At 39.8% G+C, this 27,971-nt stretch overlaps 1 protein-coding gene across 6 annotated transcripts in view; it reads right to left on the reverse strand.

Annotated features, from left to right (window-relative positions):
• The window catches only part of TMEM182 (transmembrane protein 182), a 375,574-nt gene that overhangs the window by 271,296 nt on the left and 76,307 nt on the right, over positions 1-27,971 (reverse strand). For 2 of the 6 annotated variants that reach the window (XM_033175594.1, XM_033175590.1), the window contains one exon: positions 8,560-11,469. The exons of 2 other annotated variants lie outside the window; for them this stretch is intronic. In XM_033175594.1, the coding sequence (XP_033031485.1) occupies positions 11,249-11,469 (221 nt within the window). In that variant the 3' untranslated portion in view covers positions 8,560-11,248. Of the gene's footprint in view, positions 1-8,559; positions 11,470-27,971 lie in introns of those variants that run through there. 2 more of the 6 variants (XM_033175596.1, XM_033175595.1) reach the window with 2 other exon arrangements.

The raw sequence follows: 27,971 nt of genomic DNA on the forward strand, positions 1-27,971 counted from the left end.
TCAAAACATCTTCTCTCTGCTATTAGGAAGAAACCAGTTGGTATCATGGAGAGAGAACATGGAGACTCAAACACCTGGAAATCCACTTCCAGTGATTTTTGGCTGTGTGACCTTGGGCAAGTTACCTATTCTTTTAGTTTCGGTTCTCTCAACTCTCCAAGGGGACTGACACCACCAGACAAAGCAAGCAAAGCTACTGGCATGTAGAAGTGCCCAAACATCACAATTACTGCCACCGTGAACCTTCTCTTGACTTTCATTCAGTGGCGATTTACAGAGCACGTTTTATTTTTCTTACAGGATTTCAATTGTCCACAATTATTTAACTCACAGTAACTTTAGATGGGTAATCAGTATTATTCCTCTGTGTTTAAATATGGTCACCTGGAAAACAGCAAAGTGACTCCAAAACTCAATGGGCTTCCTAAGGCCAAAGACAATTAAGTAAAAAACTAAGTTTAGGAAACTTTGCTCTGTATTACCCGCTTCTTGTTACCTATTAGAACCACTTGAGTCTGAGGGAAGAATTATAGGTAAAAGTTGTTTCTCCCTTTCTGTTCCTTTGTCCATTTTGAATTGTCTAATGAATATGTATTACTTTTATAAAGAAAAACAGCTTGGAAAATTAAAATATTTCTTTAACATCTTCTTTTTCTGTCCTGTCATGTCTTCCAACAGGCCATAACAGACCTCAGATACCATGTGTTTTTCTAAAAGTTTGATAGGTACTGAAATTTTTGCCTTTGAGGCTCATCATTTCATGATTAAAACAACATAAAATAACATGTTATAAAGCAACAATGCTATGAAAGCAATTTGGAATACGTTTGTATTAGTCCCTCCTCACACTCCTATAAAGAAATACCTAAGACTGGGACATTGATAAAGAACAGAGGATTCGCTGGCTCACAGTTCCTCATGCCGTACATGAAGCATGGCTAAGGAAGCCTCAGGAAACTTTCAATCACAGCAGAAGGGGAAGGGGAAGTAGACACAACTTTTTTTTTTTTTTTTTTTTTGAGATGGAGTCTTGCTGTGTCACCAGGCTGGAGTGCAGTGGTGTGATCTCAGCTCACTGCAACCTCCACCTCCCAGGTTCAAGTGATTCCCCTGCCTCAGCCTCCTGAATAGCTGGAACTACAAATGCACGCTACCACCATGCCCGGCTAATTTTTTTTAATTTTTTTTATTTTTATTTTAGTAGAGACAGGGTTTAACTATGTTGGCCAGGATGGTCTCACTCTCGTGACCTCGTGATCCATCCACCTCGGCCTCCCAAAGTGCTGGGATTACTGGTGTGAGCCACCACGCCTGGCCAGCAGGTACATCTTACATGGCCAGAGAAGAAGAGAGAGAAGGGGAAGGTGCTTCACACTTTTAAACAACCAAATCTTGTGAGAACTCATTATCATGAGAACAGCAAAGAGGAAGTCCACTCCCATGGTCCAAATACCTCCCACCAGACTCCTCCTCCAACACTGGGGATTAGGAATTGACATGAGATTTGGGCAGGGACACAAATCCAAACCATGTCAAAATGTTGCTCTCCACAAACAACCACTGAGGACAGGTAAAAGTATTAAATATTATAAACTAGTGAAGATGCTGAAGATCCATCAAAAACCACAGTATCTGTCAGCATAAGACACAGTCACTTACTGTGATGTAGTCAACTGAGCCAGGTGTAGACAGTGGTAAAAACAACTCTTCTCGGCCGGGCGCGGTGGCTCAAGCCTGTAATCCCAGCACTTTGGGAGGCCGAGACGGGCGGATCACGAGGTCAGGAGATCGAGACCATCCTGGCTAACACGGTGAAACCCCGTCTCTACTAAAAAAAATACAAAAAACTAGCCGGGCGAGGTGGCGGGCGCCTGTAGTCCCAGCTACTCGGGAGGCTGAGGCAGGAGAATGGCGTAAACCCGGGGGGCGGAGCTTGCAGTGAGCTGAGATCCGGCCACTGTACTCCAGCCTGGGTGACAGAGCGAGACTCCGTCTCAAAAAAAAAAAAAAAAAAAAAAAAAAAAAAAAAAAAACAACTCTTCTCCCACGTCACCTCTTAAGAATCAAATCTCCTGCTTTTATTAAGAAAAAATTCAGTACAAGAATTGTTTAGAATCCAAATGGAGTCCATTTGTAAAACCCTCTTTCTGAATCTTTTATTTCATCACCCCTCTTTCATAAGCTGCACTTTCCTTTTATCTTCAAGTATTTTTCTTGCTCAAAACGGACAACTTCAATGATGTGGAACAAGTCCAATGTTCTAGTGCAATAATCTGATACGCCTTTTGATTGGCCTTAGACAGAAAGCTCAGTATTCCCATTAAACCGGTGGATGGCTTTTGGACAGTCGCTGAGATTTTTCTAGGCAGGAACAAAACTAAACTAATGTTGAGAATGTGCTATTGAGTGACATTTCTTCACTTTCTGAGGCCTCATTTGAATGGGTTTACATATCTCGTTTAAAAGTTAACCTAAGCATATCTCCTTGAGTGCTATTTTCTCTCAGTGAATGGAACTGTTTAAGAAGGAGAAAACTGGCTGTGTGCAGTGGCTCACGCCTGTAATCCCAGCACTTTGGGAGGCCAAGGTGGGCAGATCACGAGGTCAGGAGTTTGAGACCAGCCTGGTCAACATAGTGAAACCCCATCTCTACTAAAAATACAAAAAATTAGCTGGGCTTGGTGGCAGGCACCTGTAATCCCAGCTACTTGGGAGGCTGAGGCAGGAGAATCGCTTGAACCCGGGAGGCAGTGGTTGCAGTCAGCCGAGATCATGCCACGGCACTCCAGCCTGGTCGACAGAGCAAGACTCTGTCTCAAAAAAAAAAAAAAAAAAAAAGGAAGAACTCTGTAATCTAGTGTTGAAAACATGCTATTGAAATACACTTCACATTTTTTCTAAGATTAAAAACCACATGCCATCAGAAATCAATAAGAAATTAAATTTCCTTCTCAAATACTTATCTAGAGAATTAAGTCAGGGGAACATTTAACTTCACTAGCAAGATGGAACCTTCCAGATATACACTAACATCCTGACAGACTGAGATGCTGTCATCTTCTATTACTGCTCACAAGGCTAAAAGACCTACCTTTCAACTGTGTTGGCTCTCGGGGATCTTATTATTGTGCTTTGAGGATGAGCAGTGAGTACTATTGCACTTGGCTTGTAAAAGGCGACCCCAACACCTGATGCTGGAACTAGTATATAATAAATGAACAACAGGGATTTTGTTTGGTTGGTTGGTTTTGCTCCTCCTCCTTCTTCTTCTTCTTCTTTTTTTTTTTTTTTTCCCATCAAATTGAATGTACTGAGTGCTTTCTACATTCTGGGTGTTTACTTTGAGGAGGGGCAGACACCATCGTCTCTCCACACATACGGTGGGCTCCACACTCCACTTTTTTCATGGTCCTCTTCACATCATCAACTTCTTTGTACAAAATAATTTTCAAAGTACACACACTTGTCCTTGTTTTCTCGGGTCTTCAGAATGCTTTCTTTTGATCCCACATTCTCTTCTACCCATTTCCATGGCTCTGCTCCGCTTCAAGGACAGTTGGCTTTTAGAAGTTGCACAACAGCCTTTTCCACTCTCTTACCTTCTGTTAACTCTTTAAATCAATCACATCTGGCTTCCATTCCCACCCCATACCAAAACTTCTGCAGTCACCATCACCCACCACCTCCACGCTTCCATCTCCAAAGGTCACCTTTTTCCCTTGTCCTACTACTCATCCCCTCAGCACCACTGGGAAAGAGAAAAACTCAGTCACTTCTCGAAACATCCTCCTTCTGGGTTTCCTCAATATCACATTTCCCATTAATTCTTCGTTGTCTATTTCTGGCCTCTCCGCAGGCTCCGTCTTCCACGTATCCTCCCCTGTTTGGTTCTCTAGTGCACAGAGGATCAACCCCTTTAGCTCTCCTCCTCAGGGGTCTCATCTTTGCCATGGCTTTACATGTTATGACTCCCCAGTGTGCACCTCCAGGCCCACATTGCTCCTCTGAGCTAACTGCCGAATCTAACTGTTTTTAAAAATTTATTGACATATAATAGTTGCACATATTTTTGGCATATACCTGATGTTTTGATGCCTGTATACAATGTGCAATTATCATATCAGGGTAATAGGGGCATCCATCTCCTCAAACATTTATCTTAAGTGTTTTTTGTTTTGTTTTGTTTTGTTTGAGATGGAGTCTGCTTCTGTCGCCCAGGCTGGAGTGCAGTGGAGCCATCTCGGTTCACTGCAAGCTCTGCCTCCCGGGTTCAGGCCATTCTCCTGTCTCAGCCTCCCGAGTAGCTGGGCCTACAGGTGCCCACCACCACGCCCAGCTAATTTTTTGTATTTTGAGTAGAGATGGGGTTTCACTGTGTTAGCCAGGATGGTCTCGATCTCCTGACCTCGTGATCCGCCCACCTCGGCCTCTATTTTTAAATAGGATGGTCAGGGGATGTTTTCCTGAGAAGGTAACTTTTGAACAAAGACCTAAAGGAGATGAGAGACTGAGTAGGGACCACTGTATGAGGCCAGTCTTGCCCTGCTATAAAGAAATACCTGATACTGTGTAATTTATAAAGAAAAGAGATTTAATTAGCTCACGGTTCTGTAAGCTGCAAAGGAAGCATGGCACTGGCATCTGCTCAGCTTCTAGGGAGGACTTAGGGAACTTTTACTAAAGGCAGAAGGCAAAGAGGGAGCAGGCATGTTACATGGCTGAGCGGGAGCAAGAGAAAGTGGGGGAGGAAGTGTCATACACTTAATCAATGACAACTTGTGAGAACTCAGTATGGCAAGGATAGCACCAAGCTATCCACCCTCACGACCCAAACACCTCCCACAAAGCCCCGCCTCCAACATTGGGGATTATAATTCAACATGAGATGTGGGGACAAATACTCAAACTATATCAATCACTGTGTGCAATCAGGCAGGTCATAGTTGCCTAATTTTAAAGATTTCGATTATGACAACATAGTGCAGACTATACATTATGTTCAAGGACACTGAGTCAGGATGCACCTTGGCGTATCTGAGGCACAGAGTGAGTGTGGGGAAAAGTAGTAGATGAGGTTGGAGAAGTAAGCAAAGGGGTCAGCTTCTACAGCATCCTGTGGCCACTGTAGGACTTTGAGAAATCCAACTCTTTACCAGGGTTGAAACGTGGACATGTCACAGGCACCTCAAACAGGACACCATGAACATAAACCATGGATTCCTCTCTCCCTCAAGCCTGTTCTCCTCCTGCCTTCTCCATCCAACCATTTGCTTAAACTAGAAATCTGAAGTCATTCTTGGTTCTTCCCTGTCCTCAACCTCTACCTAATTCACAGCAAGTCTTTTCAACTTTACCCTCAAAATATACTATAACAACGCAAGGGCTTGGAATGATTAGGCCCTTCCTGCTTCTGCAACTTCACCACAAAGCTCCCTGTTTCAATGGCCAGCCACACAAGCTGCCTTGCCATTTCTAGAACATGTCAAGTTCTTTTCCATTTTCAGGCCTTTTCTTCCACTTGCTCCCTTCTCCCTAAATCCTTTTGTTTCCACTTTTTACCCAGTTAACCCCTTTACGTATTTTGTGTGTTGGAAAAGTCAGAATTCTTGCCTTAGAAAGAATTTCTCTTACTATCCAACAAGCATGGTTTCACCTCTCATTAGTCTGTTATGCATTTTTCCCTAGAGGATTTATCACAATTGATAAAGTCAAAGTTATTTTTCTCACTCGTCTGTTCTCTGTATCCCTTGCTGGATCTTAGTTTGAAGAATAAAAAGACATTGTCTGTTTTGTTCAGTAATATGTATCTAACATCGAGTGCCATTTGTGACAAGTAGCACGTATGCAATTGTTGTTTGTTCAATAAACTAGTGAGCGTCTCAGATGAAGAAACTGAGTCAAAGTGAAGTAGAATGATTTGGCAAATGGCAAGTTTAAAATCAAGGATTTGAAGTCAGCTCTCCAAACACAGGCTCATCACCTTCCACGCAACACCCTAGAAGCCTCCCTTCAGGGGACTCAAATAAGGAGTTGACAGGGAACCAATCAGTATAATCTTCAGCAAGGGGATTAAAAGAATAAGCCAACCAAGACATGCGGCTTTAGAAAGAAATCATTTTGCCCAAAAAGGTTTATAACTATTAAATAAATACTTAGTGACAGCTATCGACTGCCAGGTGGTGTGCAGAACATGTTCAAAGACACAATCATGGCCACTGGCATTTACAGGGAAAACATGACTAACTCATTGCATACGCATCACCACATATGCTCTGGATCCAAGCAAGAGAAGGCCATGGCAGCACTTATTGTCTGCCCCAATCCTCACTCACCACTGCAACAAGCATGCAATAGCGGAAAGATAAAATATGCCCTCCTTTCCAGCAAAACTTAAGAGTTTGGGAATGCCTGAGACAAATATTTGGATATGTGTATATGCACATATAATATAATGTAAGCATTTCTTCTATTCATTCATGTATACACTATAGTATATAAAATATTTTTCCATACATACACATATATTATGTGTACATATATGTGCATGCATGTGCAATCAGACATATATAGGCATGTGTGTATACAGTTCTATATGTGTACACACAAACATATGTATACAGTTTTATCCAAATCCATATATACATATACATGCATACCACAGACATATATATACAGATACATGCCCAGGTATGTGGTTAAAGGTACACACAGACATATTAATCCAACTTTCTACTTCACATATCTTTCAGATAGTTACACACACCTGCAAAATTTTTTGAGAAAAATTTCCCTTGAATTTTCGGGGGATGAAAACAATACATCAATATTTCTTATAATGCCTTTATATATGCTAGACCAAAACATGAGGCAATAAGCATTATTCTTTACACATCATTCTTTTGTAGTCTATGTTGTTTAAATATCTATTCATTTAGGTAGTTTCTAACATCAATACTATGTGCAAGCATTGGTGAATTTTTTAACAGTGGCAGTCTCTCTTTAGAATTAATGGGAAAAAATGCTAAGAAAAGAAAAAGTGAATTGTCATATAAAAAGAGAACTATCCTATATTTTCAGTGAATTATGTCACTGTAATTCCTAGACATCCAGAAGAATGAGAATATTAAAATCTTTGCTGCATGTGCACTTATTTTATCCCAGTGAGCCCTCTCCTTCCCTAAATTATCTGCAAAATATGCAGAATCTGTGCAGGATACCAATTACTTCAACCATGCCTATTTCATAAGCCCAAGGTAAACCATCCTGTCATTTGAGTGAACTAGGAAAACCATCATCATTTGAAGAATCCAAATTGTTCTAATTTAGTTACTTATATAGACAATGTATAGACATAGAGAGTATCTATCTATATAGAGATCAAGTTAACTGTATAACTTATATATATAGATAGATGATAGATAGATAGATAGATAGATAGATAGATAGATAGACAGACAGACAGATAGATAGATAGGATTAAATAGAATTATTAGGTATATCATATGATTCCTTACATCTGGAAGTGGATCATTTATAAAGTTCAACTGTCCAATTGCCCCTTCAATTTTTCAGTCATAGCTGAACCCTATGGGCAGGAGGGATGATCTTTCAAAAAGCTGAGTGGGTCTCTTAGGGTGTCTCCACTGTCGTTCCAGACTTGCTGTCTCTGATACATCCCACTCTCACAGGCTAGTCCAGGTTTGTCTCACTGATCTGCAGACAGAGCCCCTAACGCCTGCTCTGGGGAGTTAGTTCAGAAAGTATAATCTGTAACTGTATGTTTTCCCTTCTTTCTTTCCTGTCTTCCCTGCTAACCACATTAAATGACCCTTTGCTAACTTTATGCTTATTATAATATGAAAGATAGTATATCCCTATCCTCCTTGGTTTTTAACATATCTAAGGTATTGTCATCCTACATTCTGATTGGAATTTCTCCATTTACCCTTGATCATCACGGAGGAAATGTCTCCATATATTGAACTCCTTCATACAATCAATAAAAATTTAGTTTTCTGTTTCATCTATTGCTCATGAGTTTCCATTTCTGGTGGAGTCCCACAAAAATCAAATCTGGTTTTGATTTAGCTCATCTTATATTTCCTTCAATGTAACCCCATCACCATTGGTCTTTCTCACAATTCCACCGATCTTCAGACTTACATTCAGCTAATTTTACTGGTATCCAATATTTGCCTATACACCTCTGACATTCTAAGTCTCTTTGTAAGTCCAACGTGGTTACTTTTAAGAAAACAGAAGTCAAAGTACATGTTGAACGAATAAACCACTATCCGTTGAGTGAAACAGTTAAAGTGGCACTCAGGGAAACAACAATAATAGATTGCTGTTCTCCAAAGAAAACTGATTTCTTAAAATTTGCTTAGCTCAAATGTATTGATTTATACCATTCAATTTATCTCTTTCTACCCAAATGTATAATACACATGCACACTTACATACACACAAATATACAGAGGCATGCACCCGTATATATTGATGATAGACAGATAAATTAATAGATGAAGCATTACCAACAGTGACACTTCCTCCAATATATTCCTTTATAATTCCATTTAATCTTCAAATTTAATAAATATATTTATAGATTAGTAATAAAAATGACCAAATGAACACTAACAGCACACTTGATATTACTTTTTTAGAAAGCCCTACCATGAACCCTCAAATTGTACATGATCATTAAATTTCTCTGTACAGTCTCTCCGGCCAGTTCCAATGTATATGCAATCATCCACCTGAGTGAATTAAACCAGCTGAACAAATACAATATGGAGAGATGATAGCTTTCACCAAGTCCAAGAGCATAACTCACTGCCCTTTTTATTCACTCTTTCTAAAAGTGTAACTGAAAAGATATCCTATTTGTTAAAGTGAAACTTTATGATGCAAAATCAACACTTTTCAAAAAGATTCTAACACAGTTTAAAGGCTTCTAAAAATTAATAAATACAACCAATAGAGAAATAAACATAACATGGATGTCTGGCAACACAGTATCTCAAATCAGATATAAGGTTGCTACAATAATGTACTATATATCTCTGCCATTTTAAAGTATATTTCACTCATTGACATAGCAATCACAACTCACGGTCATTCCTTCAGAGGGTTGCTGGTAAACTGATCAAGAAATGTGCTAGAAATTTATTTGATTGATGCATTACAACTATAAAATACTTCCAAAGTGCAAATCTGTGTAAAAGTGTCATACACATCAGCTATGCAGCCAATTGTCATATGAAAAATATATGGTAGCCACATAAGTGTACTATAAAGTGAGGATAACCATCTGAAATTTATAAATATTCAAGCCTTTGCTGAAAGCAGCTTGTATGTGAAACTTAAATGGCATACAGTACACCAGAAAAAGGCTCTATTCCAAAGTACTACAAAAAAGAATTGTATTTACAGTTGACATGAACTAATCAGATACATCCAGCATCGTCTGGAAAACTTAATGGCATGCCATAACTTAACATCACAGTCAACGTGCAGAGCAGGCCTCATAATTATTTTTTCTAATAACCAAGCCAAAAGCAAAGAAGCAAATGAAGCAATATAAAAATGAAACAGTGAAAGACAAAGGAAAGTACCACAAAAACGTTTATGATAGTATTGAAATGACTTGAGAAACCAGTTAGACCCCTGAAGCTTTATTATTATTATTATTATTATTGGCAAGTCCTGTCATGAAAATGCCCTCATGATTCAGACCTTTGCAATTTTTCCAAAGCTCCTTCCCACTGGAACAAGTCTTAATGGAAAAGCACAAGATGTACAGAGAAGACCGGGATCACCTCTCCCACGGCACTGGAGGAGCTGCTGAAAAGGGGCAGTTCCTCTATCCCAGAGCATCTTCTAGGTGGTGACTTTTTTTGCCTGTAGGCCATGCCTGTCTGTCCTCACAACAGCTGCAGAATGAAACACCGTACCTCCAACAAAGCTCACATACCCTGCCGAGCTCCCCTGCGATGGAAACTTCCAGAATGCAAATACAAGCTAGGCATCTCAGATGGATCTGATTTCAATCAACATTAGTGCCAAATGAACATCTTTGATATACAAAAAGTCTATGCTACTGAATAATACAGAATTATCTTTCCCCACGTAAAGTTTCTTCTAGGAGGTGAAAGGAAACAGTCGATCTGTAAATGTTAATATACCTATTGTAAAGATGAAGAAATTGAGGGACAGTAATTAAAGGAATCAAATGATCAGAAGAACTGGAACCCATAACATCTTGGGGAAAGTTAATATTTTATGGTCTTTAATAAAGCAGGGCTATTATAACCCTCATATGGAAGTATCTTGAAAGTTTATAGCTAAAAAATATTAAAATCACGTTTTATCAATAAATTTTCACATGCTGAGCGTTAGCAATACAATTTTAAAATGAGAATTTTAAAATATCAAATAGAATTATGGATCAAGCTGACATGCTTGGTTTTTATGTATTTTAAACAATATTACATTATACAATTAACTCACTTTAAGTTCATAAAAAGTCAATCTAGATTATATATAATTTGGTATGCAGACTAGTTAGTTTTAAATGTAGTTTAAAGTTTATGTAAGCATGCACAATTAAGTGAATAAAACTAGGTAACCAAACCACTGTTGGTGAAAAAGCAAGATAAGTACATGCTCTCAGTCTTGTTTGTTGTGGCCCATTTTAACTGGTGAGTACATGGCTCCCACCAATGAGAACAACTGCTGTCTATTTTTAAATTCATTTGCTCACAAGAGCCAGTGAATGTGTATGTGGATATTATGCATGTGGAGAAGAAACGAAATACATTTTCTGACAACCTTGCCCATTCTTAATTATTCTTCAAAGATTTTTTTTTTTTTAATTAGCAGAAGTGAAAGCCAAGGAGGCTTTAAGCCAAATCTATCTAGATTTTCCCCATGCCATGGTATTAAGCTATTATCAGGCCTTTGCGACCTGCATGAACTCTAACACGTTCAATGAAAGGGAGACCTGTTTATCTATTCCCTAAAGACCTAGGTCCTTGACAGCACTTAAACAAGATGGAGGCTTGTTAGTATCTGGAGAGATTCTAGGACCTTCTTATTGAAGAAAATCTTAGTAAAATGATTAATTTGAATAGCAACTAAAAAGTTATATCTACTAATTGTATGCTGGGATCAATGAAACAAAATGGAAAAAAAGTATTCCCTGTTTTAAAATCTCTCAAGAAAATACTCGTGGCAACAAGTTGATTTAGTGATGTATCTGAATATGCCGTCCAACAACTAGAAATAGTAATCCAGCTAGCAAAGAAAAAAATATTCCAGCTGGGGCCAGGAAAAATGACCAGCCATACAGAACAGAAGGGGTGAAATCCAGGCAGTCCTTCATTTTCATGTTTCGGTAGCTTTCCATGTCAGCCACTGCCTGGACCCAGATGACATACAGCATCACCACCAATGAAAATAGGATGCCTGAGAAGGATGAAACAAAAGACTGTTAGCCTTTCTGATGATGTTTTCTCAAGAACGCTATCTAAACCTATCACTGACCAGAATGACAAGCTCCTGCAAATATATTTCTAGCAAAATGAAATACTCTATGTCAGATCTTTTATTATGTACTTTATAGATATTTCTTTTATCTTTCATCTTCAAAGCATTGAGGGGAGGGCTATAGTAGCCTAAGAACAGCAACCATTGAGGTATTTATTGAGTGCTTCCTGTGTGCCAGGGACTGTAGTAAGTGCTTGTGAACATTAGTGAAAATCTTAGCACTTCTAGAATTTATATTCTAACTTTCTTTTTAACTGTACAACTGGTTTGGGATGAGCACTATACTGTTATTTCTTTCAATACATAGAATAAACCATTGAAATAGGTACTCTTATCACCGGTTTTAGATATACAGAGACACAGACAGTGGTTTTCAGAGCTGATTTTCAGCCCAGGTCTTTCTGACTCTTGTTACACTATGACAACCCAGCTAACTAATGCTGGAATTAAATACGGTTATAAAAATAGAAACCAAAGCAAGCACCAAACAAGAGCGGAGATGAAAACACTGAACAAACATAAAAGAATATACGTGATTCTTCAGAATATGTGTGTATATATATATATATATATACATGCACACATACATACACACACACACACTCACACACACACACTAAAGATTGATTACAGCATAAAGAAAACATTGTCTTGAATAAATGAGGGAGGAAGATTGATGATAAAAGATTCTTTGGAATATAAAATCATAGATTACAGATCAACAGCCATATTAAATAAAAAAGAGAGAGAAAGAAGGAAGGAAGGAAGGAAGGAAGGAAAGAAGGAAGGAAGGGAGGGAGGGAGGGAGGGAAAGAACAAATGCCTAATCACTAACTAGAAGGCAACATCCCAATTTAGCAACAATTACAACTGTAATCCACCGGTTCCAAACACTGTTGGAATTAGATGAAGTGTTACAGTTTTGGATCATTGACCTTAACAAGTGACAGAAAAGCTCTGTGAATCCTGAAACTTGAGAATACCGCTAAGCATGTCCTTTCCCATGTAACCGTTACCACAATTACCAGAAGTAAACAATGCCACTAAGCTGAGCAGCAGGCTCCAGGGTCCGCTGGGCAGACTCACCAGTAAGCAACAGGCTCCACACACAAACCGCACACACAGCCTGACAGATTCAAATTTGTCCTAAAGCAAAATCTACTTGAGAGCACTTGCTATCTGTCCAAAATTTCAATCCAAACATGCCAAGGATCTATTACACTCGTTGAATTAATGAGTTGAACTGTTAGGTATATAAAATCTCCATGGTCTAATTGCTAGAATGTCTGAAAGCTAAATGCAAGTCTGGGACTAGGAGCAGAGACCGAAGCATATTGGCAGAGAGTAGCTTTTAAGAGCCCAGTCAACAATTACACTTCTCACATTAATTGTGGTCCTACAGCATTTAGGATGCCCTCTCTCTCCTGGGCCATCGATTTCATAAACAATCTTGAAAAGTAAACACAAAAGAAGAAGGGGTCATAAATACATTGTGGTGTGTCAGTCGTGCAGCTTCAACTTCCTTGTAATCATGATACAAGCTACAGAGCAATGAAGAATCAAATAGATGCTTCGCTAATAAGAAACATCCTTCACGCTGTGGTCTGTAATGTAAATGCAAATATTGGCTCACAGAGTAGAGCAATGTAGGCACTGAGAAACAACTAATCACAGAGAAATAGTAAAGCCATAGCCTGCAAGCAAACTCCTTACAACGCCGTACCTCAGATTTTGACAACAATATGGCAATTCCATGTGTTGTCTAGCAACTCCGTGCATTTCAATACATTTTCCAGCAAATATATACACAGTGTTCTCTGCTGATGTAAAGGTTTGGCTTAGGCATTTGCATAATATCATTTGCCTTATGCAAACACCTTGCAAAACTTTGTATTATTTGTTGACAGGGTTTTTATCTTCCTTGCATCATGTGAATCTCTTGTGCTTTCAGATATTTTAATGGAAAAAGGAAATTGCCTTTGTGAAAAACCAGTAGCTTTAAATTTATCTTTTCAAAAATTGAAAACCCATCAGTGAATTTTCAGTATTAGGAAAACGTATTGCAGGTAATCGGGTAGATGACTTTTAATAAGAAAGAATTAACTTATATTTAAATATTGTCATTATTTGAAGAGGAATTTCATCTTTCTTTTTTTTTTTTTTTTTTTTTGAGGCGGAGTCTCGCTCTGTCGCCCAGGCTGGAGTGCAGTGGCTGGATCTCAGCTCACTGCAAGCTCCGCCTCCCAGGTTCACGCCATTCTCCTGCCTCAGCCTCCCGAGTAGCTGGGACTACAGGCGCCCGCCACCTCGCCCGGCTAGTTTTTGTATTTTTAGTAGAGACGGGGTTTCACCGTGTTAGCCAGGATGGTCTCGATCTCCTGACCTCGTGATCTGCCTGTCTCGGCCTCCCAAAGTGCTGGGATTACAGGCTTGAGCCACCGCGCCCGGCGAATTTCATCTTAAAAGAAGGAAGAATAGTCATTTTTATCGCTATGGTCTTTAACTTGTTCACTAATTGAAGATACCTGTCCATTTAATTTGTGTCAGATTAGTTTATGATTATATCTCACCCATGGGGTAATCTAGTGTGTGTGTGTGTGTGTGGGCGCGGGTGTGTATGTGTGTAGACAGAGAGAGAGACAGACAGACAATGGGAAGGAATTTACACCAAAGGCCAATGGTTTAGTGCATATGGAAGCAAGAATTAATCACGGTGGCCTGCATGAGACATGTGGCCAAGAGAGGAAACAGAAGGATACTGTACTCAGGTAGACTGATCAAATAAATGATTGGATTAAGGCCAATGGGAGCCATGTATTTCACTGCCTGGAAACAGAGTTACAAATCTGAAAAGGAGGAGAGCTAAAATAAGCCCTATAGTGCTTAGAATTTGATTAGAATTGCATATATCAGTGTGACTTCATGGTTTTTCATTGATAGATAATACAGAAATAAATATAGAAGTAAGTGTGTGTGTGTGCATGTTTTAAAATACACACGTGTGTATATACCTAGATACATTTCGTGGCTCTGTTTCTTGAGAGCATCTGGCAGCACCAACATCCAGTCGCACAGAACATACCAGGTGTCCAGATCTTGACTCCTAAACTCCATGAAACAGGGCTTCTCAAAGAAATTGTTGAATCCAGGCTGAGGCATAAAATACAAGATGAACCTGGAAAATCTTGTTACCCCAGAAAGTAAAGATGTGTTCAAAGAATGACAGGGGTGTTTGGAAGCCAGCTAGCTGGGGCCTCCCATAACTTAAACTGAAACAATCTGATCACCAAATGAATAATGATAGTGGTACATTTTTCTTATTTAATAAAATAGGAACTCACAGTGATATAAATAAATGAGCGAATAAATGAATAGGGAGAAGGGAAGCTTTTCCTTACAACAGAAAACTAACTTATAAGTGTAGAGGGATGGCAGAATTAGAAATCGCCATTTGACAATCACTTAAAAATAATTCGGAGAAGAAACAAAAATGAATGCTAAAACTAGTGGATAAAATTGAATGAAACAGAGTATATTTACGTAAGTTCAAAATCTCTTCCAATAAAATGCTTATTAATTTTGAAGGAGAAAATAGTAACCTCATTCTGCAGAAACCCAGCAAATATTGCCTTATTCAAGTAATCGAAGTTAACATCACCAGTGACATGACAAATTGATGTCACATGTCACCTGATGGGATGCAGTGAGAATCACACAGCATCAATGCTATAATCTTAGAGCCAAAAATACAGAGCCTGAATTCAATCATTAAAGAAAAAAATCAAACTCAAATTCAAGACCTTTATACAAAATCACAGGCCTGTACTTTTTTCAAGTGTCAAGGTCATGAAGCACAAACACGGGACTTCCTCTGGTTTAATGGAGACTCAAGAAACAACTAAATACAAAGCATTATTCAGAATTGGGTTTTCTTGTTACAGAAGACATTAATAGAATAGTTAGAAAAACATGAATGGGCCTGTAATCCCAGCACTTTGGGAGGCCGAGACGGGCGGATCACGAGGTCAGGAGATCGAGACCATCCTGGCTAATACGGTGAAACCCCGTCTCTACTAAAAAAATACAAAAAACTAGCCGGGCGCGTTGGCGGGCGCCTGTAGTCCCAGCTACTCGGGAGGCTGAGGCAGGAGAATGGCGGGAACCCGGGAGGCGGAGCTTGCAGTGAGCTGAGATCTGGCCACTGCACTCCAGCCTGGGCGACAGAGCGAGACTCCGTCTCAAAAAAAAAAAAAAAAAAAAAAAAAAAGAAAAACATGAATGGAGTCTTTAGGTAAAAGGATTTACAACATCTATACTTTGGTATCTTAGGACTTTTAAACACATAAACAATAACTGGCTTGAATAACAATGAGTTACAAACCTACTTGCCACAGTGACTTTAGCAAGAATAGAAAATACCGCAATATATAGGTAGTAAATTGTTTTAAAATAAAATTACATTTAAATTTGTTCATACATTTGGAAAGCACAAATTTATTTCCAATTGAATTTTCTAATATCTATTTTTTGAAGTCCAGAAAATGTATAAAATATTTCACTGGAGGCAGAATCAAAGCACAGCCCCGAACCCACGAAGATTTGTGACCACCATGAAACTGCAGACAGATGACTGAGTCACACCAAGACCATGTTGAATCTCTTGTTACTGGCAGTATGTGAAACAATGACGGAAACTGATCGTTTTGTATGGATTCTCTTAAAAAGTTAAAAACTTCGCCCTTTAAATGCCATGAATTCAATTCAGAAAGCATGTTTTCTCTTTCTGAAACAAAGTGCATGTAAAATTGAGTGACAAACGGCCACTGGGAATGCAATTGCTGATGATAACAATATGGAAACAATCGCAGTATGGAAACAAAACAGATTTCCCCAAGACCAAGTCAAAAACTGAGACATAAAATTGTATATCCTCACTGTTTCACAAACACAAGAATGAAAAATGGAGGCATATTCTAAAGATCTTCTCACTATAGTGTAAGAACCAGGTTTAAAAACACATCCATAGAAGAAAAAAATTTAGCCCCAGAAATGAAAGCTTTTTTCCTAAAAAAGTTGGGGAAGTTATCAAACTGCTTTATTATTGTATAGAAGTACATATACTCTTACACATTTTTTTTTTTTTTAAAAAAGAGAGTGTTTTGGAGTTACTTAAATATGACAGACGTGATCTTTCACTGATTAGATGTAACTCGACTGCCTTTAAATGGGCTTGCACAACGGGAATCACAAGCAGTTATAGGTTACCTGGGGAACAATCATAAATTCAAGATGATTCACTGGCCTCTTTTAGTCATGCTTCCACACAAATGCAGTGGCAACTCATTTCGGTTTTCTACGGGCATGAGAAAAGCCATAGAACTGCACATTCACTATGAAGTTGAGGTGAAAAGTAAACTCGAATCAGAAAACAAAATCGTCCTTTTTCTACATAAAGGCTGCACACACTCTAAAGGTAGGGCGATATTTAGCATGGCATCTACACAGAATTAGAAAGTAAGCATCATAAAATGTAAGGGATGACAGCATCGGCTTTCTCATTGTGGTTATTTTCAACAGGGGATGGAAAGGAGGTTTGCAGCCACTTATTTGTCCACCAAGGTCAAACGTTGAAGCCTGTGGAATAACTCAGACTGAACCCTGAGAGCAGGAGTCTCACACGTTAGGCTGAAAACATTCCTAAATCCATTCTGCAACAGGGAAAATGTTTCCAGGAAGCACTGGGGGACTAGGTTACTTTTCTAGGTGGAGCTGCCTGGAAGGCAGCAGGGCACGCTTGTGCTAAGTATAGAATCAAAGAAAAAAATCTGGGGCCTGGGTAAGTGTGCTAAGGATAGCAGCATTCATGAAACGGTGAATTTAGAGCAGATGTGTCCAGAAGAAAGAACAAAAAAGAAATTTGATGAACTGTGCACTTACTATCATTTTTGAAGAGGAAACATAGCAATTCATCAAGGGAGATACTGGAAATGCCTTCTGCAGATCTGCACAGGAACACTGAATACCATGACTGACAATAACCCTGCAAAAGGCTCTTGCAGAAAATACATAAATCATCTTCATACAAACATTTCTTAAGTCAGTCCATACCTAATGCTTGAAGATATGATATTAAACTACCATAGTCTGAAGGTTTTCCTAATGGGTAAAAATACTCCAGGTTTATTGTTCCTCTTTCTCATTCTTTTAATTGACAGATACTTTACATTGAGTAAAATGTACAGATTTCAAGTGTATGATTTGATGGGTTTTGACAAATGGAAACATCAATGTAGCCACAACCAATTAAAAATAGAATGTATGCATCACTCAAAGAGGTTCTTTATGCCTCTTCACTCTCTTACCCAAAGCATCTATCATTATAGCTTAGTTTTGCCCTTAGAACGTCATTATAAATGGAATCATAACAGTATACGGTCTTTTGTTTGGGAATGTTTTTACTCAACATAATGCCTGAGAATGCATGCATGCTCTTAAGATGTGTTCACAGTTCATTCCTTTTTATTGCTGAGCATTACCCCATCGTATGAGTATACCACAATGTGTTTATCTGTTTATCCACTGATAAACATTTCTGTTGTTCTGACTATTATGAATTAAACTACGCGGAATATACTGTTCTGTGATGTTCTAACTCATACATGAAGCTTTGAAAGGACGGATAACATTTCCTTAGACAAATGATTTTAGAAAAATATGGTAATGAAATTTGTGTATGGAGCACAGTCTTAGGCCAAACTGATAAAACGGCACTGGAACTTGTCGGTGCTACGGCAGGCACCTGAAGTGCACCTGCTGAAGCTTCCTCCCTTTGCCCCACCCCCAAGTAGCTCTGCTACATCCAACTGAGAACATGGTTCTTAATAAAACACTGACTTAACTGTCTTCCTCAAACATTAATTCCTCAGCAAAACTTTTAACAATTATTCCATAGCGCTCAGTTATTCTAGGAGCTTGGAAAGCTGAATGGCTCATTCAGCTTTCACTGTTCAGCCACCTAGAACACAACCCACCCTTACAGCATTCTTTCTGGAACTCCTTTGGAAAGAGGCTTCCCCTGCCATATTTAAGGAGCATCTCTAGGCTTTAATTTAGGGGGTCAAAAATTACAACCAAGGAGAAAGAGCTAGACTCTTAAGCTGGCTGTGGGAGAACAGGCAGCTGATTAACCTCTTAGGATGGAATCTCAATGCTCCCTCATGCTATGAATGCCATCGCGGTCCATTAGGATGATCTGACGTTAGCCCTGCATTCATAAAAGACTCCCAATTAGCCTTTGCATGATATCTACAAATCATGTTATAGATAGGGTTACAATTCATTTATGAATGAATGTTACAATTAATTTATGTATGAATTGTAAAAGCATAGAGCCTTAATATATTAAACATAAACACTTAAAATGTTACAGTATTTGCAAACTTGTTCTCATATATATTAACTTTAACAATGAGGAACCTTAAAAACCGCAGTGTCTGAGGGCTTTCTCTACTTCCGTGAAGTCCTCTGTGTCTTGCTAAAGGACAAAATATGAGGATTAGCGCAGCGTGACCGGGGATCACGGGTGCATTCCAGAGTCCAACATGTACTCTTAACTTTCTCCATATTACATTCTGGGAAAGGGGAAATTTGCCACTTCTGCATTTGCTAAAGAGTAATATTTGTCATAATATTGTAATATACTTTCAAAGTAGTCTCATAAATATTATTGCATTCATTAAAATATTTAGACAGTCTTTCTGAGAAAAGCTAGAAGTTATTTTAAATGATTTAAACTTGTGTTTTTGAAAAACTAGTTTGCTCTTCTTTACATTAGTATGCTATTATTTTCTCATAAAATCATGCTTCAGATTATAGAACAACGAATGCATAATCGTGCACATTCTTTATCCCCATTCTTCATTTTCTCAGACTTGTTTTCCATTTTTTCTTCAATTTTCTGAGACAGCCTTAATTCTTTCTGCTGTTATATCATGATTACACCTTTCTGATTTCCAAACGCTCACTGCTGCACACACTTCAGCATTCTACTTTCCAAATACATTAATTGCCTCTTCCCTTTCATTTTCTGGACTCATAGTTTGATTTAGTCAACAATATATATAAAATTCTGATTGGGTTTCTCAAACACTTATGACTTTCTTAGATTGTCATATAATTTTTATCATTAAACATCCTGCATACCCAGTGCTCTGTACTCTACTGAGAAGCAATTATTAACAGAGAATGTTCATGGGGGTTTATCTATTTCTACAAGTAATTAGGGGTTTAATCTGAAAAGGAGAATTTTATCTAATGCCAAGGAAATATTTATGCACAAGAATTGAGTTTCAGGAAGTAGGATGTGATTGAGGGCACACCCTTGGATTCTGACTGCCCTGGTTCAAATCCTGCCTCAAAGATTCACACTTTATAGTTTTTTGAATAACCCTGAGCAATGTTCGCACTGTTCTGTCTCAGTTTCTTCATTGGTAAAATAGAGAGGATGCAAGTGTCTACCTCAGAAAGTAGTCATGAGGACCGAACAGAGGAAAAGCACTGAAAACAGTGCCTGGAACATGACAAACACCTAATAAGCATTGGCTAACTTTGTTATTATTATTATTAAACTTTGGCACGAGCTCCCGCTAATGGTTAGCCAATGTTACTCTCTAAAATCTTTTAAAGCATCAGAGATTCTCATGTGTCTGGACTATTTCAGGACAGGCCAAGAGGCAAAAGAATAAACTCACTGTGGTGTCTTCCAGTCCTGAGATTTCAGAGGAGTAAGGGAATGATGACCTCCAATGCATCTTCCAGTGTCTTTCTGGAACTTTCCACGAGGTGGCACCAGTCACCCCATAGTCCCATGACAAAACGTTTTGCCAAGAACAGAAGGTGAATCCAGGCTCAAGCTCGTTTGCATTGAGGACAACTTCTTCTTTGAGTGTCCAGTCAAGCCAACCGCCTTCCCCTGCCCATCAGCCCTTTACTTCTAGGAAGTAAAAATTCTTTCCAGGACAGACTCTTAGCCTAGGTCAAGCACATTAGGTTTGTCTTTCCATACACAAAAATGTAAAGAAAACAAAAGTCTCAGAAAAAAAAAATTATAAAGCTTAGTGAAAAAAACAATACAATATTTTTTGGTCACTCACTGCTAGTTAGTTCTGAGCAAAGTAACCCTTTGGGGGATAGGATGGTTTTCAATGAAAGGAAATATTTGCAAAGAAATTAAATCCCTTAATACTGAGTAAATAGTAGATAGTAAAGAGACACATATTTTGAAAAAGGAGAATAAAGCTTATGGAAACTTGGTCTGCCTTTCCACTGTGACAAAACCTAATTCCAGACCAGGGGCAGTATTTTTTTTGTTTTGTTTTGTTTTTTTTTAGAGACAGGGTCTCCCTCTGCCAGGCTGGAGTACAGTGGTGTGGTCATAGCTCACTGCAGCCTCGAACTCCTGGACTCAAGCAATCCCCCTGTATCAGCCTCCTGAGTAGCTGGGACTGCAGGCACCACCACCACACTCGGTTCCGAGAAATAAATAGTCTTGTCACTTTGCACATCTGAAAACCCTCTTTCAGGATAAAGATTAATTATGCCTCACTATGTCATATGAGTAAAAACATTTGTTTGCCAGACCTGTCACGTTACTTCTTAGAAAAACTGCACTTACTTTTATTTTGAGGGGATGACAGGAGTGTGGGGAAGCATTTATTCAAGTTTGAAGTTTAAGGTTGTTCAGAAAAGCTCCACCAAAGGTATTCCTGAGACAGTGATTTATCTGGGCAGGAGTCAGACCGTGACCCAGAACATCTCCAACAAGGTTGGAGGTTGGGTGGACAACAAGGTCCGTCAGGTTGGGTGGACACTTACAGGGAAGCAATTTCTGTCTCCAAAGAAATGGCTCTGTGTCTCCTCTCTTCACATTCTCATTCCCATTCACGGCCTTCACCCAACTAAGATGTTCCAGACTTAAGGAGCAGGCTTTGGGATTTGATTTCCTCATTTTCTCCCATATTACGACCCCATTTAAAACAGATTCTAACAACCAGTTAGACACATTTCCACTGAAGAGGAATGCAGGGCAAATAAACTTGCAAGGAAAACTCAGAGAAAGAAAAGTAATAACATTTAAAATATTTGTGTAAATAAAAGCCATCACATCTCTTTTCTATATAATATTAAGCAAGGCTGACTAATGCTGGCATTTGACATTTACGGAAAATGTCAGACCAAGGATGTTGGCAAATCCACATTAAAATCTGAAGGAAGGTGTTCTCACATTATAATAGGATCAGTAACTGGATGACAGTTTTTTTTTTTAGACATGCCCCAACTGTGACAATGGAAGGCACAAAGCAAGTGTACAAAGCAGGTACTTTTTGAAATAGGAGTGTGACTAGTCTACTCTCCTGTTTAGAAAGCAGATCTAGTGTACCTGGGCCTTTTGATCATCAAAACTGAAGACACGAATTCTACTACAAGAGGTGCATCTGGCTGGCACATCAATAACAAATAGTTTGTATTAACTACTTTTTTTTCCCACCTACTTCACACACACCAGAGCTCTGAATATGTTAAGTTCTGAACTCAGGTGAAATATTTGATTTCCTATTGGGAAGCTATGCTTTTGATTTTCTCCTGAAAGCCTACTTGTCACATACCAGGGAAGGTCAGAGAAGCTTAAAAACAAACAAACAAAAAAATCCTGTAGTGGGTCCAACCCAAATGTCCATCAATCAACAAGTAGATAAAGAAACTGTGGTACATATACACAGTGGAATACTACTCAGTCATTAAAAAGAATGAATTAAAGGCATTCACAGCGACCTGGACGAGGCTGGAGACTATTATTCTAGGTGTAACTCAGGACCGGAAAACCAAACATTGTATGTTCTCACTGATATGTGTGAGCTCAGCTATGAGGACACAAAGGCCTAAGAATGCTCCAATGGACTTTGGGGACTTGGGGGGAAAGGTAGAAGGGGACAAGGGATAAAAGACTACAAATAGGGTGCAGTGTATACTGCTCGGGTGAGGGGTACACCAAAATCTCACAAACCACTGCTAAAGAATTTAGTCATGTAACCAAACACCACCAGTACCCCAATAACCTGTGGAAAAATTGTTTTAAAAAATAAAATGATTTTAAAAAACTAAAATGTGAAGGAGAAAAAAGATAAAAAAGAAAAGCTACTGTATCCACACCTTGGCCAGCCCCTCCCAGGGAGTTCCCTGGGCTTGTCCACAGTGGGCAGCTGTTTATAGCCCAGATCTTTCACTGGATGGACGTGGAGACAGCAGGTGTAGACAGCAGGACTGCGTGTGCCTGCAGGTGTGGATGGCAGGGCTGCGTGTGCCTGCAGGTGTGGATGGCAGGGCTGCGTGTGCCTGCAGGTATGGATGGCAGGGCTGCGTGTGCCTGCAGGTGTGGATGGCAGGGCTGCACCTGCAGGTAGGTGTAGACAGCCTGCCTCCAAGCTGTTGACAGTTCTTACTAAGCTGTCCTGCTCTTGCCTTGCCCCACACACTCTTCTGCTCTGATGGCTGCCACATCCTCCTTTACCTGGAGGAAAACACGAGGAGCCTCTGTGAGCCACATGTTCAGTCTCAGCCAAAGGAAAATGAGCACCTGAACTATGTCCCTTGGTTTCTGCGAGCTGTTTTTTCTAGGATTAAGGAGAAAAATTCCTGAGTTACATAGTACGTATCCATCATATCTCTCTTACCTTAGTTGCAAATAAATGTGGTTTACTGATGGGCTATTGCCATTTCTCTTGATCTTTTGAAAAGAAAAAAGGAAAACAAACCACAAATCCCTCCTCCTTTAAAGTCAGTCTAACTTGCTAGAGATGGGGACTTTCTATTCCCTTTATATCTATTGACCTTTCCTACACTAGATTAAGTCTTTCCATCCCTACACTTACAGAAAGCACGGCCTCCAGAGCAGGAAGGATGGGTGAGCTGCAGACAGCTGTGCTTCAGGCTTTTTGCCACACATGGCAGAGGATTCACACGATTCATCCCAACCAGCCCTGCTCATCCCCCTGGTGAGAGGCAGTAGCTTGTGAAGCAGCTGTCTGGGGCGAAGAGCTCACCTTGTCCTCGTGGAATGGTGCAGAGCAAGCAGGCACACGCAGGAATCAAGATGTAACTTGGCCTCTGTGGCATTTCAAGGGACTAAGGTACACTGCAAAGACACCCTTTGCTTCCATGAGCACACCCTGGACCTGGAATAGGGGCTGCTTGAATCCTTCTACTCTTAAGATGTCCAGGTAGTCTCACCAGCCTGAGAGTCTAACAAGGGATTTATCCCAAGGTTCAGAGCTCTGCAGTCTCCTCCACCCAGAGAGACTCTGTTTCTACTTTCTGCAGCAAAATTCCGCACACATCCCACTTTGCCATTTAAGAAAAGGCTACTTCAATTATGGCAGAAAAATGTTTCCACCCTGATGTGCTGGTAAGATAGTGAATTTTATGGCTGATCTCCCAATGCCAGTGTCCTGAGTGTCCAGGCCACATCCTTACTCATTTCACACATGAAGATGTCCTGCTCATGTACAGAAATTGCTGTGTTGATGTTGCTTTGCCCAGGGATTATGACTATTCAGCTTTATGGTAATTTTCTTCATATAAGCCAATGTTGAGAATGCCATGCCTATGTATCCTAACACTTCCTGCTTCCTTCCTATCACATCCAATGCCATGGGGCAGGAGGAGATGTGTGACAACTCATTTGTATCTGAGAGTTCTCTGTAAGTCCACATTAAAACAAACGGGAGCAGTTGAGGTCCTGCAGAGGTGTGTGATCACTCGCTGAAACCGTTACGGCTGAGGGTCAGTGTCCTGACAATGACCACACTTTGCCCAGAACTGACTCTCCTGGAAACAGGTGACCTGGCCTGCCTGAGGAAGTCTCTGTCCAAGTGTAGGGAGAAGCAATATCCACCTTCGAAGCCTTCTGAGCCTCGCTCTGAGCCTGTTGACCCAGCAAAGGGAACACCATGGGCCCCATCCCTCCTACCCCACAGCCCTGATATCAGCATCCGTCTGCCATGCGTGGAATGTCTAAACACAGTACTGCTGATGCCAAAGAGTCTTCCTATGTGCACACACTCAGCAATGGCCATAGAAAATTTAGCTCTGCCCTTCCCTAACACCATCTGCCCAAAAATACAGAGAGCGTCCAATTCTGTTTGTGGCATTGATAAAGCAGCCACCACAAGCCTGAGCCCAGGCTGCACCTGCTCCTAGTTGTGGGCAAAGCTCACTGTGCTGGCCCAGAGCTGGCATGGGAGCCTCAGGAACGAGTGACCAGTCACATTCCATCCCATGCGACAGGGTAGCTCTCCCTGCTCTTGGTAAACAAATGGCCATACACAAACAATGTAGAATTGTACTGAGGTGGAAATTAAAAAAAGAAAAATAAAATTAAGTAGAAAAATAAATAAGCTTTCCTGTATTAGGGCAGCAACAGGCATAGCCCACACCCAGGAAAAGCCTCAATAAACACTATCTGAGAAGCTAGGACACAAAGAACATGCTCTGGAGACTCTCCCAGCACTCCCTCAGCAAAGGGAGAAGAAAAACACATTTTCTTTTCTCTTTTTAGTATGAGTTTATAGATTCCTGTTCTCTGTAACTAGTAACTACAAGTATTTTGTTTTATCTAAGCGGCATGATGAAGGTCATGAGAAGCCTGAGCAGACCCAAACTACAGCCGTCTGGGCGCCATAGCGAAGGTTATGAGATAAGCCCATGCTAGACACTAGAGCAAACCTAGATAACAGCCATCTGGGCTGCATAGCAACCATCATATGTAATCCTGAGTTACACACCTGCCACAATTTGATTAACTGTCTTTGTTCCGCCTCTGTTTCATTGCTTTCATGCCACCGAAAGCCTGCTTCAAGCTAGCCCACCCCCTTTCTGAAGTGTGTATAAAGTTCAAGAGCTGTCTTTGTTCTGGGCCCAGTCTCAGGATGTTAATCCACTGGGTCTGAGTGCACTCAATAAAATCCTTCTGCTTTACCCTGAGGTTTCTCTGGTCCTCCTGATTCCCACAACAGTGCCACAAAGGAAATTATAATAAAAGTCAAATGTAAAGTAAGTGTCCTCTGAATCATCTAGTTTCACGGTTTTGAAAATGGGCTCCCTCAACACCTTGGACACCTCAGAGCTGCTCGGGGCTTTTGCATGAAGTGCTGAGCAAGGAAACACTTGGCCCTTTACCATAAGCAACACAAGGTTCATTTTAAAACATCTGATATGTACAATTATTAAGTGTCAGTTAAAAATAATAATAAAGGCAAAAAGAAAAAATCTACCAGTTACAGGTGTATGGATATATGAGTACATTAAATGCTTTATCCTCCTACACAGTTCTCAGCCAAACAATTCTTTGCATATATTGCTTTCTTGCACAAATTGCAAAATGGAAAAAGACCAACAATTTTTTTCAAAGCTACTAAACACACAAACGCAAACACACACACACACACAAATTGTTCAAAAACCGGGACCAAAACCAGGATCAAAGCAGTTCTGAGTTTAAAACAATCATGCTGCCCATAATACATTATCACTAAACTATGGTTATTACATGTTCCCTCTATTGAAAAACTGTGGTTACAAAAAAAAAAAAAAAACAAGGAAAAAGAAGAAACAAATATTTACACATGTAAATAGAGCACTGTTATTTCTGGGAAGACCATAGAAAAATATGTACCCTCACTCGAACTTTGAAAAGGGAAAGGGTAAAGTGCAGTTTGGGTGAGAAAAACGTATTTGGCCAAGAAGATGCTCAGTTTTAAGGGATATAAGGATATGGGCTCTGGTCCTAGGAATTATGAATTCAAGCTGAGGGATTGTAATTTCTCAGATCTAAGTGAAAAAAGCCAGACACAAAAGTCCACATATTGTGTGATTTCATTCATAGGAAATATTCAGAATAGGCAAACTCATACAGATAGAAAGTAGATTAGAGGTTTCTTAGAGTTGGTCAGGAGAGAAGGAGAACAAAAAACGGGGTTTCTCTGTGGAGTAATAAAAATATTCTGAAATCAGATAGTGGTGATTCTTGCACAACTCTGTGAACATCCTAAAACCCTACTCTGAATTATACACATCAAAATGGTAGGTTGTATGTTGATTACATCTCAATACAAAAGGCTTTTGTAATGAAGAGCTTTAATGGCTAAATCCAGTGAAAGAAAACAGTTGAAATACAAGACGAAAGAATGGTTTAAACAGGGTTCTTCTTCTCAGAGTGAGATTTTTCAGAGCTCTTTAAACTGTTGGGGCTCAGGAAACAAAACCCCAAAAGGAAGCTCCAGGAGCAGCAGCCTCAGAAGCAAAAGTTTTCCTTTGACCTTCTCCTGCCCTCCTGCCTCCCAGCCCTGTTCTCTCCCGAGGCTGGCCTTAGAAACCACAAAGGTACTCCTCTCCACAAAGGTGAATCATAGAAACCAGAACTCCTTTCCCCAAAGCCAGCCATGAAACCTGAACATATTACTCTAACTCTCCCTCCACCTTTCTGGGGAAAAACTGGCCTCAAAGGAATGACCCGACCTACCTTGCTTGCCAATAGGTCATAAGACCCCTATTCCAGAGAGGGTCCCGCCCCACACCCAGAAGGAAGGCGTGCTGCTCAGAGAGGCCAAGAAGAAGCTAAACAGGCAGGCCTCACTGGGTTCCCCACTTAGTCTATGACCATTAGATCCCACCCTTTTTGTCCAATCATATTTCTACACAGCTGCCTATCCTTTGTGGAACCTAAGCATAAAACTAGACAATTTGCCCATATCTTTTTAGGTCTTCAATCTGAAAGCTCCTGTGTATGCATGTTAAATAAATATGTATGCCTTTTCTTCAATTAATCTGCCCTTTGCAAGTCGATTTTTCAGGGAAACTTCTGTTCCTCTTGGCCCCTCTGATTATTCTTTTTATTCCCTCTACAGAATTAAGCACAATCTTATGCAGAAAGTATTGTTGTTACCTGAGCACTGATGAAGTGACACTGGGCAGCGTCACAAGCTATCTTTCCAAAGATTAGAAGGACAACAACCCTTTCCATTCTGTTCCTTTCCTTCAACTGTCACTACAGTGTCACCTCTTCAAATTACTTTTCTATTTGTAGTGTGATCTAATATTTTAGCAGGAATCAAGTAAGTTAGAAACCTGACTAAAATAAATGCACGCTTCACACAGAAAATAATATATTCAGATAATTCATGTGAACCACAATTAATTAATTAATTGTTCTCAAACTCCTAACCTCAAGTGATGCACCCACCTCAGCCTCCCAAAGTGCGGGGACTACAGGTGTGAGCCACCACACCTGGCATGAACAAACAATTAAGAAAATGAATGGTGATGATGTAGAAAAATATTTTTGTACCTATGATAAATCAAGAGTGTGT

This window comes from Trachypithecus francoisi, unplaced genomic scaffold, assembly GCF_009764315.1.
Source record: "Trachypithecus francoisi isolate TF-2019V2 unplaced genomic scaffold, Tfra_2.0 Lachesis_group17, whole genome shotgun sequence".
NCBI lineage: Eukaryota > Metazoa > Chordata > Mammalia > Primates > Cercopithecidae > Trachypithecus > Trachypithecus francoisi.